A 26872-nucleotide genomic window follows, 5' to 3' on the forward strand; every position below is an offset into this window, starting at 1 on the left:
TGGCGGATCGCCGCAGCGATCGCCGCACAGCATGTCCAAAACCAGACTGCTTCATGTATGCACTCAGCAGAGCAGGAGAGCCCCCCCCCCCTCGCAGCCCACACACAGGCAGCAATTCCACACAGGAACTGACAGGGAGCTCAGCAGCCACACAGACATGCAGGGCCACACAGTCCCAGACTGACACACAATAGACAGATCCCCACATAGAGATACACTTACCAGTCCGGATGGCGTGGGGAGCCTGCTCCAGCGACCAAACTGCTGTACTGAGGACAGGGAGTGTCGCAGCCGTGATGCAATGGAACTGCGGTGCGAAACCGCAATGGCGTCCAGTGAGGTAGCCACCTCACAGATAGCATCCCTGCAGCGAACAGGGATGGGTCGTTCAATGTGCCAGGGAAACCTGTGCTGAACGCTCGATGGCAGGCTGGGAAGCCCCTGGCCCTGAGCCCTGGGATCCAGGGTGGCCAGTCCGAGACCCAGCTCCGCACGATCATCTTCATCAGAAGAAGCTAACTAATGCTGAAAATAAACAGCTAAGTAAAAGAAAGAGAAAAAAAAAAACTCCAAATAAAATCAAAAAGAGAAAAGAAGCTGAGACAGAGTCCCAGCACAGGAACAGCCAGCCTACTCCTAAGCTAGGCATTAGAAACTGAGTTGGGAATGCAGGAAGCAGGGAGGTATTGACTGAGGGGACCACCCCCTAGGGGTGGGATATGCTAAAAGCTTTGATATTAACTATTTTGTTGCCTAGCTACTCCTGCGGAGAAAAGGTCAATAACCCCATTAGTGATGAATATGAAGTGGCGGCGACTGTCGGAGGACGTAAGAGAAAATGAATTTCTTTGTCAATTTAGGCCAATATGCATTCTGCTACTTTTTTTGGTAAAAAAAAAAAATCCCAACAAGTATATATTCATTGGTTTGCGCAAAAGTTATTGTGTCTACAAATTATGGGATAGATTTATGGACTTTTTATTTTTTTTTACTAATAATGGCGGCAATCAGCGATTTTTAGTGGGACTGCGACATTGCCGCGGCCAAATCTGACACCAAGTGACGTTTTTGGGGACTAGTGACACCAATACAGTGCTAAAAAAAAGTTCAAATGATATCACCTGTGATGTATTTCAGTTATCTTGCAAACCTGGCCTGTTAGTGTGCCCTGAGGACCGGAGTTGAGAAACACTGCGGTAGAGGAACACTGAGATCCGTGTTTCTGCTTAGCAGAAACACAAGATCAGTCACAGAGGAAAATGGAGAATGGCGGTCTGCCTTGTTTACATAGGCAGACTGCCGCTCTGCCTCTCCTTAGAATGATCGGCGTGTCCCCGCTGCCATTGAAGCAGTCTGACCCGCTGATTGGCTACCGCTGTGTCCAATCACAGCGGAAGTGGGGCTCCAGCGGCGTGCGTCCCAGACCTCATGCACAAAATCAAGTACGTGATTTTGCGCAGCCAGCCTGCCCGGCCACAGTATAACAGGTGGTTATTCAAAATACAGTTCAGTTTCTATAAACCAGCCTGTCAATATTTAAATTTTAAGAATTTAAAAAATTTACACTTTTAGAGCAATACCTTTTGTGGACATTATATTGGCTCACCATAGCTGAAGCACTGGCTTAGTAAGAGTACTCACTTGTCTGATACTGCTCTTGCTTTGAGTAGTGCAGCTGTGTAACATATTGTGGCAGATTTTGGTAAACTGATATCTGTGGAGATAAGAAGACACTATTGTTATGGAAAAGTTGAATTGCAGAAAAAAAACAAGTAAAAAGCTTTCCAACAAACATAATTTCCAATTCTTATATTAAAGAACATTAAAAAACAACTTGTCAAATTATGTAGTTCTTAAGACCCTAAAAATGCAATATAGCAGTACAAAGTGCTAGATCCAGGACAATTTAATGATAAATTTGATAAATCAATGTGATGAGGGCAAATAATGTAGTAGAAAAACAGATAATCACTGAAAGTGGTTGAGGCCATCACGTCAAACGTATCTTTTTTGGCCAAATAGAGTCCTTGTTCCAGGAAAAGTGGAACCAGTGTGGACTGCAAGTATTTCTGGGATAGAGACTGAGGATTATGAAAGTGTTCTATTAATGCTTTGACATAAAAGCACCTGAGGATCTGTGCTTTACCCATGCAAGGTAGAGCAAAAGGTTTAAATGTATTGGTGGCCCCACATATGCTATACTTACCTTTTCTTAGCTCCCCTGCTGCTCTATTTGCTTAGGAAAACATTTTCATACTTGGTACTTTCGGATATGGGAAAGCATTTAAATCCCCCTCCTTCCATGTGATAGCAGAGATGCTTGACCACTGAGTCACCCATCACTATCACGTTTGGACGGGGAGATCGTCCTCAGGTCTGAGCTGCTATTGGAGCATACACCAGGGGGGCTTCTTCCCCTCATTTCCAGGAACAATTGTTCTGAGGGAAGAAAATAGAAAGGTAGGTATTATCAGCTGCAGGGTATTATCAGCTGCAGGGACCTACTGTTCTCCATTAGCTGAAGACCCTGACATGAGAATGCAAAACCCTGTCTAAACCCTGCTTCTAAGATGGCCACCTTCACACAAACACAGTGAACAGCAAAGCATGGTAAGTCAGTAATGGGGGCAAGATCAGCAGCAGAGACACCACAACCATTACTGGTGAGTAGCTATTTGCCTGCCTTTTTTTTGGGGGGGGGGGGGGGGGGGGAGGGGGTACATCTTTCAGAGTTCAGTTCCTCTTTAAGATACTAAACATGGCGCCTAGCAGGAAAGCTTACAAAAAAGCCTGAAAAACAACCATTTAATAGCGATATGGCAAATATGGTACTTCTTGTAACTGTTTTGAAGTACAAGAACTGAACTTACCATCATACTTTGCTAAAACTGCTTGCACATCTGCGTATGCCTGGAGCTCTAGCAGAGCTTCTAATAAGTTCTCATGAATATTGAACATGCTCAGCAGTGGGAACTCCTTCATTAACTAGAAGAAATAGGACAGAGCACAGTTCTTTTAGCATGAATGCTTGTTCACACTGTACACAGGAGAAATACTCTGCAGATCATATCACCATCATATAGCAGCCCTTTTTAGCAATATACATCTGAAATCATAGATGGCCAGATAAAGAACTTCTTCATAAGTGACTTTTGTGCATACAGTTATTACATTAGATTTAAAATACAAGTACATTACTTTCTATTATTGTTGGATTTTCTAGGCCACCCTATTCTCTATATCTTTGCTTCTGAAATACAATACTTTTCTCTAATAGTACTGGGTAAAAAATATACTTCACCCATATACAGGGTCTTGAAAAAGTATTCATACCCCTTGAAATTTTCCAAATTTTGTCATGTTACAACCAAAATTGTAAATGTATTTTATTGGAATTTTATGTCATAGACCAACACAAAGTGGCACAATTGTGAAGTGGAAGGAAAATGATAAATGGTTTTTAGATATTTTTTTACAAATAAACATGTGAAAACTGGGGCGTGCATTTGTATTCAGCCCCCCCCCCCCCCGAGTCAATACTTTGTAGAACCATCTTTTGCTGTAATTACAACTGCAAGTCTTTTTGGGTATGTCTCTACCAGCTTTGCACATCTAGAGAGTGAAATTGTTGCCAATTTTTCTTTGCAAAATAGCTCAGGCTCTGCCAGATTGGATGGAGAGCATCTGTGAAAAGCAATTTTCAAGTCTTGCCAGTTTCTCAATTGGATTTAGGTCTGGACTTTGACTGGCTCATTCTCACACATGAATGTGCTTTTATCTAAACCGTTCCATTGTAGCTCTGGCTGTATGTTTACAGTTGTTGTCCTGCTGGAAGGTGAACCTCCGCCCCATTCTCAAGTCTTTTGCAGACTCTAATTGGTTTTCTTCTAAGGTTGCCCTGTATTTGGCTCCATCCATCTTCCCATCAACTCTGACCAGCTTCCCTGTCCCTGCTGAAGAAAAGCATCCCCACAACATGATGCTGCCACCACCAGATTTCACAGTAGTGTGGTTCACGGTGATGTGCAGTGTGAGCTTTCCACCACACATAGCATTTTGCTTTTAGGCCAAAAGGTTAAATTTTGGTCTCAGCTGGCCAGGGCAGAGCACCTTCTTCAATGTTTGCTGTGTCCCCCACATGGCTTCTCACAAACTGCAAATGGGACATCTTATGGCTTTCTTGCAACTTTTCCATAAAGACCAGATTTGTAGAGTGCATGACTAATAGTTTTCCTGGGGATAGATTCTCCCACCTGAGTTGTGGATCTCTGCAGCTCCTCCAGAGTTACTATGGGCCTCTTGGCTGCTTCTCTGATTAATGCTCTCCTTGCCTGGCCTTTTCGGATGATGGCTTGAACAGTGCTGTGTGAGATGTTCAAAGCTTGGGATATTTTTTTATAACCTAACCCTGCTTTAAACTTCTCCACAACTTTATCCCTGACCTGTCTGGTGTGTTCTTTGGCCTTCATGATGCTGTTTGTTCACTAAAGTACTCTAACAAACCTCTGAGGGCTTCACAGAACAGCTATATTTATACTGAGATTAAATTACACACAGATGGACTCTACCAATTAGGTGACTTCTGAAGGCAAGTGGTTCCACTAAAATTTAGTTAGGGATATCAGAGTAAAGGGGGCTGAATACAAATGCACGCCACACTTTTCAGATATTTGTAAAAAAAAAAACTGAAAACCATTTATCATTTTCATTACACTTTAGTTATGTGCCACTTTGTGTTGATCACATAAAATCCCAATAAAATACATTTATATTTTTGGTTGTAACATGACAAAATGTAGAAAATTTAAAGGGGTAGGAATACTTTTTCAAGGCACTGTAACTAGTAGTACAGCACCCAAAGCACAGTTCACTTCTATCCCATGTTACTCTACAATCTTAATCCCCACATATTTTTATAGAATGGCCATGGACACCCACACTTTGGAATAGAGAAAAGAAGAGACCACGACAACTCAGATGAAGTTTTGTATGATTAATATATTTCTGCCAAGCCAGACCTGTATACCATTGCGGTCTCTGAATATTGTTTTTGTTTAATAAGGTTTTTTGTTTTCATAACCGTAGAACATACTACCTTGTTACATACATTTTAACTTGTGTAAACCTAAAAATATCTGATCACTATGGTAATATAGTCTAATTATTAGAGTTTGGGTTTGCTTTAGAAATGGCTACAAAAAAGTCTAACAAAAAATTATTTTTTTTTGATACATCAAGCACCTAAAACTACAGGAATAAGTTACAAAATATCTACACCTATAGTTTGAGCAACTAACTGCAAACATCTGTTTAACTATGAGTTCTGGTATGCTGGAATTGTATTGTTTTTTCTGATGTTGATGATCTTACTGTATTCCTTCTCTTTCTATTCTGTGTAGATATGAATAGAGTTACTATTTTATTTATCTCTTCACACACTTGGGAGCATTTTGGTAATGGACATGTCTGCAGTAACACCTTGGAGGCGATTTACTAAATCTGGAGCACTCAGAATCGAACGCAGTTGTGCACGGTAGCCAATCAGCGTCTAACTTCAGCTTTGACAATTAAACCTTGAAGCTGACTGGTCTCTAGGCAGAGTTGCACCAGCTTCAGGTTTAGTAAATCTCTTCCCCATGTGAACCCAGACGCCAAAGAGGAACTTCACTCGTCTTTAGTTTTTTCTTCCCCTTTTACCTCTTACCTGGTTGCCCTAAAAAAAACAATCACATGCCCAGCAAATCCAGCATTGTCAAGTGAAAGCGGTCACTTCACCTCTGCATGGCGGGTCCTGTATGGTCATCCTCTATGCGGACGTCATCAAGGGCCGGGTGTATTTTCTAGGTTCTTGCACCCATCCCCTTGATGAAGCGCCGCTGCACATGGGCTCTGGCAAAAGGAGAAGGGACATCATTCTCACTTAGGCAAATAACCATTGTTGAAATGTGGTGCCAGTACCCTCTCAAAAGGTATTAAAAAATAAATAAATTACCTAAAGAAAGTAAAAATCCACTTTAAGGTACGGAGCTAAAGCTATGCTTTATCATAATTAAATGCCTGATTGTTTAATTCATTAAAGTGGTTCTAAAGCCACAAGGTTTTTATTTTAATGCATTCTATTCATTAAGATAAAGAACCTTCTGAGTGCAGCAGCTCCCCTAATACTTACCCGAGTCCCATCTCAATTCAGCAATGTTACACTAGAGACTCGGCTGTCTGGGACACTGCTTTCTGCTTGGCTGAGACACACAGTGGACACCATTGGCTTCCGCTGCTGTTAAAGTCAGTGAGCCAATGAGGGGAGAAAGGGGTGGGGCCTAGCCACGGCTCCATCTTTCAATGGAGACACAGAGCAGTGGCTGCTTTCTGTGGGGGCATTTGGCAGGAGAGAGGGACAGGAGCGCAAGAACAGAAGGACGTCAAGAACTGGCTCCTAAATTTTAACCAGCCTAATGCTGTACTTTCTAATTTCTTGCAAACAGAGTAGCATCCACTCTGCTTGCAAGACCAGGCTGCAGGATGACACCTCCGGCATGACACCCCAAGCTCACAATAGTACACTGAATGACAGAGGATGTCATTCAACATGAAAGAAGTAAAAAAAAAACAAATTCCTGTTGTTGAGCTTTACATTTGGGAAGCTAGTTCTGGAAAGTAATGGAGAAAAAAAGGAAAGAGTTCAGCTAGTTTCTACTCCTATTTAATATTTGTTTCAGTAATGAAATCCATTCCCTTAAAGAAGGAATGGTAGTACATTTCTTTTAAATTGCCACCAATTTCCTTGCAGGATGTGTTAGCCATATTGTGATCTGTTAAGACTCAAAGTGAAAAAAACTGTTGGGTTGCAAATATTCAGCATGTCAAGAATGTATGCTAAAAGCTTTAGGGCGTGACCATACGGCAACCAGAATTGATCAGCAGTGACCCTCTCCACACCACCATGGAGAGGGTGAGGAGACCCCCGGGATGTCTGTCAGTTAATCTGCAATCTTGCAAAATCATGCTGTTTAAGATTCACTATACTTGTGAGTGTAATGATATAGGAAACTTAATAAAAGTTTGTTTTTATAAAAACAATATCACGCTATTGCGGCAATTCTTTCTTTTATCCTGAGTGTAATGTGTGCAAGGGGTGGAGAAAGGGATTTTTCCTATATCCAGAATTATATTCCAAAATAAGTCCAGAGGCTGTCGAATCAGGACCAGGAATGAGCAGTAGGATCCAGTGCCCCTGTTGGGGATTAGTAACTACGCTTGTGAGCCTTTCCATGAGAGTGGATAGGCGTCACAGTCTGGTGAGTTGCCATCTTCTCTGGATTGAGACACTAATTGGTGGAGGAGTGTGAGGTGTATTCCTTCAATCTGCACACCTGGGATCTTGATTCTTCTTTCCTTGATTACCTTTACATCTATTTAGAGACTTTATCAAGGATTATATGGGTTTTTGATGGATTGCAATATTATTTTGCTAGCGTATGTCTGTTGTGGATGAGCTTGTCTTTTCTGACCTTGTTGTGTTTGCGCTACTAATGCCTTTTTTCAGCTGTTAAATTGGTATTTGATTGTCATTATAACTTTAAGTAGCAGCAACATGTCCATTAGTGGACATTAAACATCTGAGTTATCCCATACAGGTCATTTATGTGCGCAGGGGACCATTTTATATCCACTCACTTGTAAACAAACGGCCAGTTTATAAGTGAGATCTGAAGATCTCACTGGCTGTTATTGTGAAATATCTCTGTCACAGATTCTTTAGCTCAGAGGCAGAGAATCTGGGAAAGAAGCTGGTGCGAATAAAGGAAGACTTCTTTCTTCCTTTAAATCAGCACCAGAGGGTTACAAATGATATCATTTATAAAATGTATTATATATACAGTGCATCAGGAAAGTATTCACAGCGCGTGACTTTTTCCACATTTTGTTATTTTACAGCCTTGTTCCAAAATGGAATAAGTTCATTATTTTTCTCAAAATTCTACAAACAATACCCAATAATGACAAAGTGAAAGAAGTTTGTTTGAAATCTTTGCAAATTTAAAAAAAGAAAAAAAAGAAAATCACACGTACATAAGTATTCATAGCCTTTGCTCAATACTTTGTTGAAGCATCTTTGGCACCAATTACAGCCACAAAAAGTATTTTTGAGTATGACGCTACAAGCTTGGCACACCTTTTTATGGGCAGTTTCTCCCATTCTCCTTTGCAGGACCTCTCAAGCTCCATCAGGTTGGATAGGGAGTGTCGGTGCAGAGCCATTTTCAGATCTCTCCAGAGATAATCAATCGGGTTTAAGCCTGGGCTCTGGCTGGGCTACTCAAGGACATTCACACAGTTGTCCCCTAGCCACTCCTTTGTTATCTTGGCTGTGTGCTTAGGGTAGTTGTCCTGTTGGAAGATGAACAATCGCCCCAGGCTGAGGTCCAGAGCGCTCTTGAGCAGGTTTTTTGATCAAAGAGGTCTCTGTACATTGCTGCATTCATATTTCCCTCGATCCTGACTAGTCTCCCAGTTACTGCTGCTAAAAAACATCCCCACAGCATGATGCTCTCACCACCATGCTTCACTGTAGGGATGTATTGGCCAGGTGATGATCAGTGCCTGGTTTCCTCAAGACAGGACACTTGCCTTTCAGGCCAAAGAGTTCAATCTTTGTTTCAGCAGACCAGAGAATTTTGTTTCTCATGGTCTGAGAGTCCTTCAGGTCAGTGGTGTATTTAGGTTTTGTGCTGCCCTAGGCCGGACTAAATTCGTGCACCCCCTAATTTAACTACGACCCACCCCTTCATGTAAATGCCACACCCCTTCCTGTTTCGCGCAGCCGAGCCAACATGCCGCAGTAAAACTGCAGCGGGCGGTCGGCAAGTGGTCAACCACTTGCTGTCTGCCTTCCGCAGAATTACTGCGGAAGGCTGGCTCGGCTGCGCGAACCAACGTATGGGTACATTGGTTCGTAGGAGCGCTGTTGGGGGTAAGCACGCGTTCCTGCCCTCACTAGGCAGCGGGGATGCCACTCCACAGGGCCAGCGGTCGCAGTTGTCGCTGGGCACCCGCGATGGCTTCCTGTTGAGAGAGAACGATGGTCAGCTATTGTAAACACAGCTGACCGTTGTTCTCTCTGGAATGATCATAGAGCCCCTGTGATCCACCTACTTAGGATCACAGGTCCCATCCCCCATACAGTTAGAGTTAGAAAACACCCCCTAGGCTCACACTTAACCCTTTGATCACCCACAGTATTGACCCCTTCCCTGCCAGTGTCAATATTACAGTAACAGTGCATATTTTTAGCACTGATTACTGTAGTAATGTTACTGGTCCCCCCAAAAGTGTCAAAAATGTCAGTTAGGGCTCCGATCTGTCCGCTGCAATGTCGCAGTCCCACTAAAAATTGCAGATCACCGCCATTACTAGTAAAAAAAATGAAATAAATAAAAATGACATAAATCTTTCTCCTAGTTTGTAGACACGATAAGTTTTGTGCAAACCAATACAAATAAGCTTATTGGGATTTTTTTTACCAAAAATATGTAGCAGAATACAAATTGGCCTAAAAGGATGAGACATTTTGATTTTTAATTTTTTTTTGGGGAATGTGATATAGCAGAATGCGAAAAAAATTTGTTGCTCTTTTTTTGTTTATAGCGTAATAAATATAAAAATCGCACAGGTGATCAAATACCGCCAAAAGAAAGCTTTTTGTGGGAAAAAAAGGATATCAATTTTTTTAGGGTACAGAGTCGCACAACCGAACAAATGTTAGTTAAAGTAACGCAGTCCTGAATTACAAAAAGTGGCCTGGTCATTAAGGGGGAAAATATTCCAGTCCAGAAGTGGTTAAAGCTTGTAGCAGTTTGCAGTACATGAACTTTCACTGCATGTGAACTGTTAAATGCATTTCTATTGGTTTCAGCATGCATGGAGCAGGTTGCACATGCTGAAACTAATGCAAACTCATTTAACAGTTCACATGCAGTGAAAGTTCATGTACTGCAAAGTTTAAATGGAATTATTATTTGTAGCCATAGCAGTGATAACCTAAAATCGGGATTCCCACCTACCTGCTGTCGGATGTCCTGGGGGTTCCCTTGTCCTCCTCTCTCTCCTCCTACATAGACCTGCCCTGGGGAGAAGTTCGTATCCCTTACATGCCGTGCGGAGGAGGGTAGGCGGAGCTACTGGCTCCGCCCCACCCACTGAATTAAGTGCAGCCGATCTGGCCAGTCACTGGCCGCTTTATGGGGGTGCCAGTCCCTCCCTCCCTAGCAAGTTCGAACGCCTCCCTCCCTAGCAAGTTCGTACGCCCCTTCACTGCCGAAAGCCGGAGACTGTGTGTGTAAAAGAGGCGGCAGGAGCAGACAAGCAGACGGGACTCACAGAACGGATCAGGTTTTTTTTTTTTTCATGCGGGGGTCAGCTTTTTTGCCGCCCGCCGCACAGTGCCGCCCTAGGCCTTGTCGGCCTAGGCCAAAATACAGCAGTGCTTCAGGTGCCTTTTGGCAAACTCCAGGCATGGCTCTATTTTGGCCACAATACCATACAGGCCTGATTGTGGAGAGAGGAGAACCTTCCAGAAGAACACATATCTCTGCAGCATTCCACCAGAGAAATCCTGGAGCTCTGTCAGATTGACCATCAGGTTCTTGGTCACCTCCCTGACTAAGGCTCTTCTCCCCCAATCTCTTAGTTTGGCCGGGTGGCACATTCAAGGAAGAGTCTTGGAGGTTCCAAACTTCTTCCATTTATAGATGGAGGCTACTGATACTGCAGACATTTTTCTGTAACCTTCTCCAGATCTGACTCTCGATACAATCTTGTCTCGGAGGTCTACAGAAAATTCCCTTGGACTTCATCACTTGGTTTGTGCTCCAACATGCACTGTTAATTGTGGGACCCTAAACAGACAGGTGTGTGCCTTTCCAAATCATGACCAATAAACTGAATTTACCACAGGTTGACTCCAATCAAGTTGTAGAAACATCTCAAGGATGATCATGGGAAACAGGATGCACCTGAGCTCAGTTTGGAGTGTCATGGCAAAGGCTGTGAATACTTATGTACGTGACATACATTGAAAAAATGCAAAACACTCCACACCCTATTGACAACTTTGCATTCCAGGAAAGTTTTTTTGTACACATTCCGGAAACACAAGTCCCGCAATGACACCCCAAACGCACATAAAAACGTGTCAATATGCGTTGAAGCGTTAATATGCATTAAAAAGCTCCAAAATATCTATTAACCACTTCAGCTCCACAACATTTATCCCCCCCTCCTTCATGACCAGGCTATTTCTTGCGATAATGCACTGTGTTACTTTACCTGATAATTGCATGGTCATGCGACGCTGTACCCAAAAAACAGAGTTTTCTTTTGCTGGTGTTTAATCACTACTGCGTTTTTTTTTTTTTTTTTAATTTTGCGTTATAAACAAAAAAAGAACGACAGTTAAAATAAAATTTATTTATATATATATATATATATATATATATATATATATATATATATATATATATATATATATATATACACACACACACACAGTGGGTACGGAAAGTATTCAGACCCCCTTAAATTTTTCACTCTTTGTTATATTGCAGCCATTTGCTAAAATCATTTAGGTTCATTCTTCTTCCTCATGAATGTACACATAGCACCCCATACTGACAGAAAAACACAGAATTGTTGACATTGTTGCAGATTTATTAAAAAAGAAAAACTGAAATATCACATGGTCCTAAGTATTCAGACCCTTTGCTGTGACACTCATATTTAACTCAGGTGCTTTCCATTTCTTCTGATTATCCTTGAGATGGTTCTACACCTTCATGTGAGTCCAGCTGTGTTTGATTATACTGATTGGACTTGATTAGGAAAGCCACACACCTGTCTCTATAAGACCTTCCAGATCACAATGCATGTCAGAGCAAATGAGAATCATGAGGTCAAAGGAACTGCCTGAAGAGCTCAGAGACAGAATTGTGGCAAGGCACAATCTGGCCAAGGTTACAAAAAGATTTCTGCTGCACTTAAGGTTCCTAAGAGCACAGTGGCCTCCATAATCCTCAAATGGAAGACGTTTGGGACGACCAGAACCCTTCCTAGAGCTGGCCGTCCGGCCAAACTGAGCTATCGGGGGAGAAGAGCCTTGGTGAGAGAGGTAAAGAAGAACCCAAAGATCACTGTGGCTGAGCTCCAGAGATGCAGTCAGGAGATGGGAGAAAGTTGTAGAAAGTCAACCATCACTGCAGCCCTCCACCAGTCGGGGCTTTATGGCAGAGTGGCCCGACGGAAGCCTCTCCTCAGTGTAAGACACATGAAAGCCCGCATGGAGTTTGCTAAAAAAACACCTGAAGGACTCCAAGATGGTGAGAAATAAGATTCTCTGGTCTGAGGAGACCAAAATAGAACTTTTTGGCCTTAATTCTAAGCGGTATGTGTGGAGAAAACCAGGCACTGCTCATCACCTGTCCAATACAGTCCCAACAGTGAAGCATGGTGGTGGCAGCATCATGCTGTGGGGGTGTTTTTCAGCTGCAGGGACAGGACGACTGGTTGCAATCGAGGGAAAGATGAATGCGGCCAAGTACAGGGATATCCTTGACAAAAACCTTCTCCAGAGTGCTCTGGACCTCAGACTGGGCCGAAGGTTTACCTTCCAACAAGACAATGACCCTAAGCACACAGCTAAAATAACGAAGGAGTGGCTTCACAACAACTCCGTGACTGTTCTTGAATGGCCCAGCCAGAGCCCTGACTTGAACCCAATTGAGCATCTCTGGAGAGACCTAAAAATGGCTGTCCACCAACGTTTACCATCCAACCTGACAGAACTGGAGAGGATCTGCAAGGAGGAATGGCAGAGGATCCCCAAATCCAGGTGTGAAAGACTTGTTGCATCTTTCCCAAAAAGACTCCTGGCTGTATTAGATCAAAAGGGGGCTTCTACTAAATACTGAGCAAAGGGTCTGAATACTTAGGACCATGTGATATTTCAGTTTTTCTTTTTTAATAAATCTGCAACAATGTCAACAATTCTGTGTTTTTCTGTCAGTATGGGGTGCTATGTGTACATTCACGAGGAAGAAGAATGAACCTAAATGATTTTAGCAAATGGCTGCAATATAACAAAGAGTGAAAAATTTAAGGGGGTCTGAATACTTTCCGTACCCACTGTATATATATATATATATATATATATATATATATATATATATGGCTTTAGAACCCATCCAATAAAAAAATTTAAAAAAAACCTCTCATTTCTTCATCAGTTTAGGCCAATATATAATCTGCTACATGTTTTTGGTAAAAAAAAAAAAAATCCCAATAAGCGTATATTGATTGGTTTGTGCAAGTTATAGCGTCTACAAACTATGGTATAGATTTATGGAATGGTAATTTTTTCCCCTAGTAAAGGCGGCGATTAGTAATTTTTAGCTGGACTGCGACATTGCGGGGGACAAATCTGACACTAAGTGACACTTTTTGGGGACCAATGACACTAATAAAGTAGTCAGTGCTAAAAAAGAATTCGCTGTCACTGTACCAATGACACTTGCAGGGAAGGGGTTAACACCAGTGGCGATCAAAGGGTTAAATGTGTTCCCAGGGAGTGCTTTCCATCTGTGTGGGGGGTGCTTTGACTGGGGTAAGACAGATCTGTGTTGCTACTTAGCAGAAACACAGGATCTTCATCTTACCCTCTGATAGAACGGCGATCTTCCTTTTTACATAGCCCGACAGCCGTTCTGCCTCTCTCGGGAACGATCACCGGGTGCCGACGAACATCAATTTCGTGACCCGCTGATTGGCTCCTGCTGTGATTGGACATGCGCGCCCCAGACCCACAAATGGAAATGACGTACAGGTACGTGATTTCACACTGAAAGCAGCCCTGCTGCAGTATATGTACGTGGGGCAGTCTGTAAGTGGTTAAAAGAAGCTCCGAAATACGTGTAAAAAAACCACACCAATATCCGTCGAAAAAAACCCGCACCAAAATGTGCATTAAAAACCAAGCCAAAATACATGTTACAAAAAAGCCCCAGTGCTGAAAGTGTTACTAAACTGCATTCCCTATATCTGGTCTCCCACAGTACACAGAACATGGAAATGCACTTATTTTAGTAAATATAAACTGCTAATTACCTTTCCTCCTCAGCAGTATATAGCAGTCTTTTGACTTCTATCAGTGTTTGGTTAAAGCTTGTAGGAAAAGTTTTTAATCTACTCTGATTGTCCTATGAGGCTACAGGACCCCTGACTTTGTCTGCACAGTGCTGATCACATGCAGCCTCCTAAGAAAAAAAAAAAACCTCTTAACAATACAGACTAAACTGAGCATGTGCAGAGTGCCCCCAAGGCGCTGTACTGTCAGAGATGGATTGGCGACTATGGAACGATTAAGACAGAATAAAACAGCCTTTTTACACAATGCATAGAATTAACTCCTAGGTTCCACAGTGAGTAAAAAAACCTGGAAGGCTGGCTGCGTTTATAAAGATTTTTTAAGGAAGTGGCTCCTTTGGTATGGTAGAGAACTTGCTTATGCACAAGATTAGGGAATGACCCATGAGTAAAGCTTTCAATGTTCTATTTGCCATATTCTTACACCAGTGTACATACACCAGCTGTTTTGCCAAATAATATAAATATAAATGGGATGGACCAACCCTATGGTTGTCTCAGAGTTCTAGAACACAGCCAAAGACATCCTAGGCATGGATAAGCCACGAGAAAGGTCAGGAGGAGATAGTCCATGTTTTAAAGCGTAAACTACTGAAAAATTACAGAACATGTATAGAAATGTTGGTATGTTTGTGCAAGTTTCTCTTTAACCATTTCAATACTGGGCACATTTACTCTCTTCCTGCCCAGGCCAAGTTTCAGCTTTCAGCGCTGTCACACTTTGAATGACAATTGTGCGGTCATGCCACACTGTACCCATGAGAACTTTTTATCATTGTTTTTCATACAAATAGTGTTTTCTTTTAGCGGTAATCACCACTGTTTTTTTATTTTTTGCTAAACAAACAAGGACAAAAAATGTTGAAAGATCTAATTTCTTAAGGCCCACAAATGCCAGGACAGTACAAATACCCCCAAATGACCCCTTTTTGGAAAGTACATAGTCCAAGGTAGAGACACGGTGAGTTTTTTTTAAGTTGTCATATTTTGAAAAACACAGTAAATTAAAAAATTCACTTTTTTTTTTTTAATAACATACGATCACTAGTGCAGTACAGCATTATCATAACTGGTGTGGCAGTGATCAGGGACACTGACTGGTGATCGTATGTAATTTAGTACATATTTTTATAATATTATTAATATTTATTACACATTATGATTGCATATACCAACGAATTTCATTGGCAGAAGCAACAATTACTGAATAAAACTAACTCAGTGTCTTTTGTTATTATTAGCTGTAATTATCAAAGCTAATCACATGGTACAGATGGGCTGTGATTGGCCAGTATGTACCATGTGTTCACTGTGACCAATCACAGCTAGCAACACAATTATATACAATGGGTGGCATGAAAAGAAGCCATTAATTGTTTACCATTGTCAAGTGATCTACTGTGATTAGTCACAGCGATCACATGACACTGGCAGAAGGCAGGTGCAGTGATCAGTCTTCGGCTGTGTCTAGTGGACATAGTCAGTGACCGATCACACCGGTGCGGTTCCATATCCAAGGCAAGAAAAGGGGTCCTCTGTCTGGTTCCCTTTTAATAAAGTTTTTTGTCTGTATGTGGGGAAAGATACAGGGAACATACTCCAGTTTGGCAAAATAAGCCAGGATTTTATCATCATTTGTATCTCAGGAATGTGAATTTGAAATGTATTTTGGAAAGGACGGATGAGCCTCTTACTAACAAGAAAAAGCACAAGCATTAGGGAATTTCCACCTCCCTATATCTACCAGATTATATTTAGGCAACCAGAAAGCTGGAGTTGTTCGACTAGCTCCGTGAGAATGAAGTCTGGTTGGGTCAATTTTAGTATTAAAGCGGAGTTCCACCCTAAAAATTAACTTTTTACAGCATCAGTTAGAGTAAAACAGCCTGCAAAGGTCTGAGAAATGTTCAAGCAATAAGGTGAAGAAGAAGTGTGGTCCCAAGGAGGAGGGATAAGTAGTGGTACAAACAGTGCAGGAGCTGTAAGGAATATCATAGTGCCCACCATGCAAAATCCCAAGTTTGAGTAAGAATCTAGAGATATGAAATATCCACCTTCCATATCTGTTGGCAAAAAAACTAGGGCAGAGCATATTGCACACATAATTAACGATGGGAGGATGGTTACAGAGGGGTGCACTGACCATGACTGTATGGTTAGTAGTAATACACAGGACTTGCCACTATGGCTAACAGAGGGTGAAATCAGGGAAAGGCTGGATAAACTTAACACAAACAAATCACCAGACCCGGATGGCGTACATCCGAGAGTACTCAAGGAACTCAGTAAGGTTATATCCAGACCACTGTTCCTGATCTTTGCTGACAGTATTAAGACAAGAGATGTACCAGGGGATTGGAGGAAAGCTAACGTGATTCCGATATTCAAAAAGGGCCAGAGGCATATCCCGGGAAATTATAGGCCTGTCAGTTTGACATCAATAGTATGTAAACTTCTGGAGGGGATGATAAGAGACTATATCGTAGAATATGCTAAAGACAACAACATCATCATCAGCAATAATCAGCACGGGTTTACAAATGGGCGTTCTTGTCAAACCAATCTCTTAACATTCTACGAGGAGGTGAGCTGTGAGCTAGATAGGGGCAGACCAGTAGATGTGGTGTACTTGGATTTCGCTAAGGCGTTTGATACAGTTCCCCACAAGCGCTTAATTTATAAAATAAGGTATGCAGGTATCAACAGCAGGGTTTGCTCTTGGATACGGAACTGGCTAAAAGGCCGTGTCCAAAGGGTGGTAATAAACAGCGCATACTCAGACTGGTCTGAGGTAGTAAGCGGGGTGCCCCAGGGCTCAGTCCTGGGACCAACCTTGTTCAATTTATTCATAAACAGCATTGAGGACGGGATCAGTAGTTCGTTATCAGTTTTTGCAGATGTCACAAAATTGGCCAGGGCAATAACTGCACAGCATGGAGCAGATATCCTACAGAATGACCTGGACAAAATAACGGAGTGGACAACGGCATGGCAAATGAGGTTTAATGTGGAGAAGTGTAAGGTTTTGCACTTAGGGACTAAAAACATAAAATCACAATACACATTAGGAGGGGAACCCTTGGGGGAATCAAAAATGGAGAAGGATCTGGGAGTCTTGGTTGATGATAGATTAGGCAACAGCATGCAATGTCAAGCAGCAGCTGCCAAAGCCAGCAGAATATTAGCATGCATAAAGAAAGGGATGAATTCCAAGAGATAAGACTATAATCCTTCCACTTTATAAAACTCTGGTCCGACCGCATCTGGAGTATTCTGTCCAGGTCTGGTCACCAGTCCTCAGGAGGGATGTGTTGGAGCTGCAGAGAGTCTAGACAAGGGCAACTAAACTGATTAGGGGATTGGAGGACCTTAACTATGAATAGCGGCTGCAAACGCTCGATTTATTCTCCCTGGAGAAGAGACGCCTGAGGGGGGCATGATAGCAATTTATAAATTTCTCAATGGGGATCTCAGCTTAGAAAAAAAGCTGTTCATTCGAAGGGATTGCATGAGGACAAGAGGGCATACCATGCGATTAGAGGAGAAGCGTTTTAACCTCAGGCAACGAGGGGGGTTCTTTACTGTTAGGGCTACAAGATTGTGGAATTCTCTACCACAAGTGGTTTCTGCGGGAAGTATGGTGGCTTTCAAAAGACTCTTAGACTTACATCTCAAGGATCAGGACATTAAGGGCTATGTGAGATGATTACAGCCACACACACCCACACAGGTTGAACTGGATGGACTATTGTCTTTATTCAACCTCACCTACTATGTAACTATATGCAACTATGTAACTATATACAACTATGTAATGGTAGACACACCAGTCCTGTGAACATGCTATTGGGAGATAACAGTCTTACGCACAAGACCCTTTTTATCATCGCATCACATTCGCATCTGGATCGCAACGCATAGATGTGAACGACCGTCACGAATTCAATGTATTTTGTAAATGCATGCGATTGGAGACTATTTAGAACGCATCGCATTCGCAGTACAATCGCATAAGTGTGAACCGGCACTTAGGCTTAGCACACTGCAAAGTATGTTATCTGGTTCCAAGCTATTAAAGGGAGCACTGGATGATGAATCGTATCACCCCCTGCACACAGCAATTTATGTGCCAACAGGGCAGCACCAAAATATTTCACCCTTCTAGATGTATGTAACATAAATATATCTGGCTGAGAGATCTGTAGAACCATGGAGAAGTATGTGTGCATCTTAAAGAGGTAATAAACCCAAAAATAAAAGAAGCAGTAAAGCAGACACCTTTGGATAGCAGCATTATCAATCTGAGGTGGGGGGGGGAATGTAGTGTTACATTAACAGATTAGGATGTACTTGAATAACAAATTGAACCTTAACACCAGCTAACGCTAGCAAACAGTTTTTTGCCTTTTTGGGATAAATGTTACTTTGCCTAGACAGCGTAGTCCGTTAAAGGAAACTGACTTACTGGCTGGATCGCCGGGCAAAAATAAAGAAAAAAGAAAACAAATGCAGTCGCCACTGCTAACAATAGGTGACCAGCAATAAAATGCATTTGGTTTTGGGATCACTTTAAGATCAAGTCAGAAGCGGAGCTTGGTCATGTTGCAAAAACAGAGGAGATGCATCTCCCCTTTAGGAGAGATAAGCAACATAACCAAGGCACAGAGCAAAGAAAAGTCCTTATATGACAAAAGTACTAAAGTAGTTGTAAAGTCACATTATTAAACTCCTTGTAATCTCTTTTTATAGCCATAGTAAGTGCAGTGTGGTTTGTTTTTTCTTCAAATAACATTATTTAAACTGTGCTTTTTGTGGTCACATGGTCTCCTCTCCTTGCTGATCACAGGGAGTCCAGTGGGAGGACTGATATTCCCTTCTGATGTATGTGAGATATGTCAGAAGAGGTATCTGCACTCTTCGTCCTTGGGAGGGGAGGGGAGCCAAGTCAGTTGATGTACACAGACTACACAAATGACAGGGAGGGTAGAGCTGCATGATTAATCATTAAAAAAAAAAAAATAAAATCACGATCTGCATTCACCTCCCTCACGATCTTAAAACAGCATTTCCTCGATTTATCAGAGCTGTTCTCTGCTCACTAAGTAGTCTCTGGCAAATGTTTATCAATATGGTTAAAGCTGGGAGATAACCATAAACACAATGTTTTACAATGTATCATTTCATTCTTTTAGATCAAAGGAATGAACTTCAGTCTGTAAAACAGGGCAGTTTAACCTCTTAGCCCCCGTTCACACTGGGGCGACCTGTCAGGTGACCTGGTCGCCTGACAGGTCGCCTTCCATAGAGAAGCTGCGGACCCATTCTAATAGGAGCGACACAAGTCGCTCCGACTTAGAAAAAGTGTCCGGAGCTTCTTTGGGGTGACCCGGAGCGACCTGCATAGACTTCAATGTTATGAAGTCCGTGCCGGCCGCTCCGAGGTCGCGGTGCGAGCAGCGCGCCGCGGCCTATGAGGTCGCCCCGGCAAGTAGCGTCGCCCCAGTGTGAACGGGGCCTCAAAGATGAAGCCTTTTTCTGACACTTGTTGCTTACAAATTAACCACTTTAGCACTGCTCACTGTGCCTCTACTGTGGCACAGTGGCTCGTTATCGTCTGGCGACGTAGACCTACGTCACCAGACATTCCCCTCTCTCGGCGGCGCGCGTGTGCCGCCGGAGGCTCGCTCCCACTGTATTCAGTCACAGCAGGAGTCAGGCCAGGGGAGGAGCGGCGGTGATTACCGCCGCTCTTCCCTGATCGTCGGGGATCGAGTGTGGAGATCCGCCCGCTTGTCTAAACAAAGCGGCCGGATCTCCTAAGTGACAGGCAGGGACAGATTGCAGGATTCAGCATAGCTGAACCTGCGATCTGTGCCTGTGTCACACAGTCCCCTCCCCCCACACACGTCAGTAAGCACCAGGCATACATTAACCCCTTGATCACCAATAAAAGTTAACCCCTTCCCTGCCAGTGTCATTTTTACAGTAACAGTGCATATTTATAGCACTGATTACTGTAGTAATGTCACTGGTACCCCCAAAAGTGTCAAAAATGTCAGTCAAGGGTCCGATCTGTCCGCCGCAATGTCGCAGTCCCGCAAAAAAAAAAAAAATCGCAGATCGCTGCCATTACTAGTTTTAAAAAAAAAAAAACACAATAAAAATGACCTAAATTTTCTGTAGTTAGCTGCGATAACTTTTGCGTAAACCATTTAAAATACGCTTTTTGCGATTTTTTTACCAAAAATATGTAGTAGAAAACAAATTGGCCTAAAATGTTAAAAAAAAATTTATTTTTATTTTTTTTGGGGGGGGGGGGGGGGAATTTCATATAAAAAAATGTGAAAAATATTATTTTTCAAAATTGTCGCTCTTTTTTTGTTTATAGCGCAAAAAGTAAAAATCGCACAGGTGATCAAATACCACCAAACCAAAGCTCTGTTTGTGGGAAAAAAAGGACATCAATTTAATTTAGGTACAGCATCGCATGACCGTGCAATTGTCCATTAAATAACGCAGTGCCGAATCGCAAAATATGGCCTGGTCAGGAATGGGGTAAAATCTTCCGGTCTTAAAGTGGTTAAAATACGCTCATTGAGAATTTTTTTGTCAAAGACATGTAGCTAAATACATTTTGGCCTAAATATATGACAAAAATTGAATATATTGGATATTTTTTAACTGTCAAAGTAGAAAAATATTGTTATTTTTTCAAAATTGTCGCTTTTTTTTATCAATATCGCAAAAAAAAAAAAAAAAAAAAAAAAATCGCAGAGATGATCAAATACCACCAAAAGAAAGCTTGTTTGTGGGAAAAAAGGACGTAAATTTAGTTGGGGTACGGCGTTGCACGACCGCGCAATTGTCAGTTAAAGTTGCACAGTGCCGAATCGCAAAAAGTGGCCTGGATGTAAAGCAGGAAAATCCTCCGGTGGTAAAGTGGCTAAAAATCTGTATATTTTGCTAGAAAATTACTTAGAACCCCCAAACATTATATATATATATATATATATATATATATATATATATATATATATATATATATATATACATACATACATACATACACAGTATATATATATTTTTTAGCATACATACACAGTATATATATTTTTTAGTAGAGACCCTAGAGAATAAAATGGCGATCGTTGCAATCTATTATGTCACACTGTATTTGCGCAGCGGTCTTTTAAACACATTTTTTTGGGGAAAAAAAATGTGAATTTAAAAGAAACTCAACGGTAAAGTTAGCCCAATTATTTTGTATAATGTAAAAAATTATGTTACGCTGAGAATCGTGAGAGAATCTTGATCTTTATTCTAAGCAAAAAAAATCATGATTCTCATTTTATAATTTTTTTATCCAGAATCGTGCAGCTCTAGGGCAGGAGGAGGGAGATAGAGAGGTGCTGTAGACATACAGGATGACAGAGGCACATAAACTGACCACGCTATGATGATCAACAGCCACGATAAGCGTGGTCAGATTACAAAGGAGAACACAGGAACAGACAGGATCAACCAGGTATTATAATACATGGCATTTATTTTCCAAGATCATGATGCAGGTAATCCTGCCTTAAAGGGACAAGGCTAGTTTTAAACAGGGTCTGAGTGGCATCTGTACAATGTATAAAGTAATAGCTCAATAAGGAAATAACACAGTGGCACCAAGAATAATTAAGGAGACTATTTCTCCTGGGTTCAAACCACAAGTTCGCTTCATCAGGATAAAAAACAAGTGACTTTTACCTCCGTCAGCCATGAACAATTAGCGGGATACATCTTGTTGGATGATATGCGATACCCACAATATCGCTTCTACATAAAGCAGAAGGCTGCTTTCAATTAAAATAATTCAGGGTATAAAGAAACACTGCTGCCGTTGAACTTGAGATCGGATTGTGTGGGCTACCTTAAAGATGGCATCTTGGTGTTTAAAATGCAATATTTTCGTAATCAGCAGTCACAGTGACGCCCAGAGGGGTGGCAGTAATGTAGGGTAATGCTAGGCTATCGCTACAGTAATAAGGCCCAGGATATACTGCTCCCCAGTATTAGTAGTAATCCTCCCTTCCAAATAGATGTCTCAGTCATGTTACCTTCCCAACCCAATGAGAAGCCCAGCAATCAAATATTGTTGTGTCTCATCCTATCCTTTATGTCCTTAAATTTTCTCCTCCTGGTCTGCCAGCTCTCTATACACATTGAGTAGTTTTGTGTGCATGGGGTGCATAGTGTGCTCAAGGTCACTTATGCAGTTTTTAGTTTCTTTGCTGTGCCATCTGTTTTTCTACATCTTAAAGTGATTGTAAATGATCATCTTGTAAAACAACCAATTTAGTTTAAAATAAAAATGAAAGGCAAAACATTTTTTTATAGATAAAGAAATGACATTTATAAATACCTTTTTTTTCTCTTTTTTATAAATGATCACATTCCTTCTAATCTCAGTTGCATAAGAGCTGGGGGAAGGAGAAGCAACTGCACACTGAGCTTCCCAGTGAATGGCTGTGCAGCGGGGGCATGTCAGGACAAGTCTGATCATTGAAGGAGTGCACACTGAGTTCCCAGCACAGCTAGAGAACTGGCCACAATGTGCTCTCCTGCTTAGGGTGGTCAGTTTTTAATAGGAAAGCATATGGACTGGCAGGAACACCAGGGATTTCACATAAAAGGAATCAAGTCTTGTCTGAGAATAGTGGATAGCAGTCATGATCTATATCAGAAAATGCTCCCTTGCAGCTTGTGTATGATTGTCAGGGACACTGGGTGAAATCTTGTGGTGTGGGCTCTTAGATGGCTACTGAGAGGCTGCGTTCGGTGAAAAACGCACTTCTTTCTTTATTGCACCTTCTTGGATTGGGTCCTGCACAAACCTGCCAAGTTTGTCAGGGAGTAGATTTACAGGATTATAAACAGCAGAATAGGTTGGTAGGAGAATATGTGAAAGGAGCTCTGAGAAAATATAGAAAATCAGGCATACCCCCCTCACATGTGCTACTTTTAGGCCCCTTTCACACAGGTGGACCGTTCAGATCCGCCTGTCCGTTTTTTTTTGGCGGATCTGAACGGTCCCCCCATGCATCTCTATGGGGGATCAGATGTCAGCGGAGACATGTCCGCTGAAATCCGATCTGATCCGTCAAATGGGACGGTCCACTCCCATCCGATTTCCCCCATAGAGATGCATGGGGAACTGACAGCTGTGTCTCCGCACACAGCGCGGAGAACAGCTGTCATCCTCCTGCTCAGCAGGGGATCGGCGGCTCGAACCCCCGCTGAGAAAAACAGAATCGGATAGTGTGAAAGGGGCATTAATCACATTACCTTTGTTAGCGTGTCTCCCTGTTTTTGCACTAGATAAAAAAGAAAGGCCTATGTAAACTTCATTCTGCAGCAATTTTTAAAATAAAATCAGATTACCCTAAATGTAGCTCATCTGTAGTCTAGACTGCGCTCAGCAGTTCTTTGCACACCAGTGAAAGTACCTGAAAACACCCTACAGTATACCATAGAGCAGGCTGGGGATCTGGATGGCCGTGCGGTACCTCCTAAAGCATGAACCAGATTCCAACGAAGATTGAAACACTCCCTGGTCTCTGGGCAGTGTAAACTGCAGATTACACACGTTTGAGGTATTTAATATTTAAAAATAATTGTTGTAGAGCTCTGAATAGTTAGCCAGTGACAGGGTACAGACTCATCGGAAAAGGAGTGAACCCCCAGCGAGTCAAGATACTGGTCAGCAGAGGTAGTCAGGGAAGGGAATGGAAAGGTCGCCCTTAGAGTTAAAAGGAGGGTCTTTCCACTCAACTGTCAAGATAGTTAGGCTTGCATTCTCCTATGTCTATGCAGTTGACAAACTTTTGCTTCCATTTCTCTCTAAAGGTGGGATCATCTTCGAGATAGTTAGTTAGGGGTTTTGCATTGTATTTTTCTTCTTAGTCCTCACCAAACGAGTTTGGTTGGGGGGGGGGGGGGGTGCATTCGTTTTTCATGCACCTTAAAATGTTTGTAAATTTGTACAGCAGAGTGTAAAGCTATATTTTTCCACAGTAATTTATTTGTACATTCGTTTTTCCCTTTCTCCCCCTTTCCAGGTTTGTGGGATACTCCTGCGTTTCTGGCAGTATTTTCGATAGGAGGCTGTTGCCTCAGAGTCAGAGGGACCTGACTCCGTTTGGTGTGGGGTGGATGTAGCACCCTACAGGTAGGTGCTAGGTAAAATATAGTGGGCCTTGGCTGCCTAACAGCAGGGCCATGATTTCAGCTGGCTGTCATGTCTCCCAGGTGTGTCTGCTGAGAGGGGAGTCTCCCCACTGGCTCCATGGAAGGGTTTCCGTTGGGCAGCGGAGGAAACCCAATTAGAGACACACTTAGGCCTGTATCTACCCCAGAAGGCAGATTCTGCCGCAGAGGATTCTGGGAGATATAAATAGAGATCTAGATATATATATATATATATATATATATGAAATGCCAGAAATAAAAGTACTATTCGATTTAAAAAAAATGTTAAAGTTCAATTTGATTAGGCTGCAACATGATTAAGGCTACGTTCACATCTTGGCGTTGCTATTACAGGCGTTTTTATGGGCGTTTTACAGGCGTTTTTTGTGCAGGCGTTTTTAGATTGACTAGAGACCAATGGAAACCGCCTGTAATCTGCCCAAAAAGAAGCTCATGTACTTTTTTGAGCGTTGGGCGTTTTGCTCACTGCGTCAAAATGCTCAGATGTGAACTGGGGACATTTAAATGAATAGGATTTGTCTTGTTGGGCGTTTTGAGAGCTGATCCTAGAGCAGAAAAACGCCCCCAAAACGCCTACATGTGAACGTAGCCTAAGGGGTTGAAGGGTTGAAATACTGTACCTTTCAGATATTTGATACGGAAAGGAAGAGCAATATAATAAGAATGCATCATCTATCTTGTTCCCCAGTACGTGAAGACTTCCCAAACTGATATTTTTGCCCTCTCCAGTCTGGTCACGTGATCCAGCTCCCCTGTGTCAGCCAATACGACTTCAGGGTAGAGGAAGGAGTGCAGACATTAAAGCCTTAAAATGGATGGGCCATTGAAGCCTATGGGTGACATTCCCACTCCAGGTTTTACTAGCCATTGCCATAGCACTCGCTCTTCTTCCCTACAGCTACCGCTGGCTGACACGGGGGAGATCACGTGACCGAACCAAAAGTAGCCTGAACATAGGTAAGTACTGCATATACTGACTAGTTTACACTTGTGTCGAATAGTAACAATAAAGTGCCTACCACTTTAACATGCATTTTAATGCATTTTTGAAGTGTTAATGAAGCTTGGCAAATGCCCTTTGTGTGTTGGTTTTCCACTTGTTTTACAAGGGACTCAGTAGAACCCCAGGTTAGTATAACTTCCATTCAGTGGATACCCTGCGCAGTAGTACCCCCAGCTTTTGCCGATGTCCTCCTGAATATTAATCCGCAGCTATGCTGATCCCCCACTTATTAGTAATCCCCAGCTCTACTGATTCTCTGGTTTGCTGATCTTTCTCTGGTCCCCACTCACACCTGTATACTGATTCACATGGGGGGGGGGGGTGGTATCTGGGGGCACCCTCATTAAAGGGGGCTTCCAAATTCAGATAAGCCCCACGCCTGCAGACCCCCACAACCACAGCCCAGGGTTGTGGGGAAGAGATCCTTGTCCATATCAACATGGGAACAAGGTACTTTGGGGTGGGGGAAGAACGCTGACAGCTGATGACTCATCTGTTGTTAAGGACGCGGGAGCTGCCTGCTTCTTAACCACTTCCCCACTGCTCACTGTGCTGCTACTGCGGCACAGTGGCTCGTTATCGTCTGGCGACGTAGGTCTACGTCACCAGACATTCCCCTCTCTCGGGCTCGCTCCCGCTGTTTTCAGTCACAGCGGGAGTCGGGCCAGGGGAGGAGTGGCGGTGATCGCCGCTGCTCTTCCCTGATCGTCGGGGAATCGAGTTTGGAGATCCGCCCGCTTGTGTAAACAGAGTGGGCGGATCTCCTCAGTGACAAGGAGTGACAGATTGCAGTGTTCAGCATAGCTGAACATGCGATCTGTCCTTATGTCACTCAGTCACCTCCCCCCCCCCCACACGTTGGTAAGCACCAGGCATACATTAACCCCTCCCTTTCCAATAAAATTAACCCCTTCCCTGCCAGTGTCATTTTTACAGTAACAGTGCATATATATAGCACTGATTACTGCAGTAATGTCATTGGTACCCCCAAAAGTGTCAAAAATGTGAGTCAAGGGTCCGATCTGTCCGCCGCAATGTCGCAGTCCCGAAAAAAAAAAAAATCGCAGATCGTCGCCATTACGCGTTAAAAAAACCCACCAAAAATGACAGAAATCTTTCCCTTTGTTAGTAAACGCAATAACTTTTGCGCAAACCAATCAAAATACGCTTATTGTGATTTTTTTTTACCAAACATAGGTAGCAGAAAAAAATTGGCCAAAAATTAAAAAAAAAATAGATTTTTACATTGGGGGGGGGGGGGGGGAGAATTTCATATAAAAAATAATGTTAAAAATATTGTTATTTTTTCAAAATAAACGCTCTTTTTTTGTTTATAGCGCAAAAAGTAAAAATCGCACAGGTGATCAAATACCACCAAAAGAAAGCTCTGTTTGTGGGAAAAAAAGGACATACATTTTGTTT

General features: G+C 42.4%; 1 protein-coding gene across 3 annotated transcripts in view; it reads right to left on the reverse strand.

The window, feature by feature from the left end:
* ST7 (suppression of tumorigenicity 7) overlaps positions 1 to 26872 on the reverse strand; it is a 268989-nt gene that overhangs the window by 76771 nt on the left and 165346 nt on the right. For all 3 annotated transcript variants that reach the window (XM_082255306.1, XM_082255305.1, XM_082255307.1), the window contains exons 9-10: positions 2871 to 2985; positions 1642 to 1714 (exon numbers count right to left, since the gene is read on the reverse strand). In XM_082255306.1, coding sequence (XP_082111432.1) covers positions 1642 to 1714; positions 2871 to 2985 — 188 coding nt within the window. The remainder of the gene's footprint in view (positions 1 to 1641; positions 1715 to 2870; positions 2986 to 26872) is intronic.

The sequence above is a fragment of the Pelophylax lessonae genome (assembly GCF_965119305.1).
Source record: "Pelophylax lessonae genome assembly, chromosome: 4".
Taxonomy (NCBI): domain Eukaryota; kingdom Metazoa; phylum Chordata; class Amphibia; order Anura; family Ranidae; genus Pelophylax; species Pelophylax lessonae.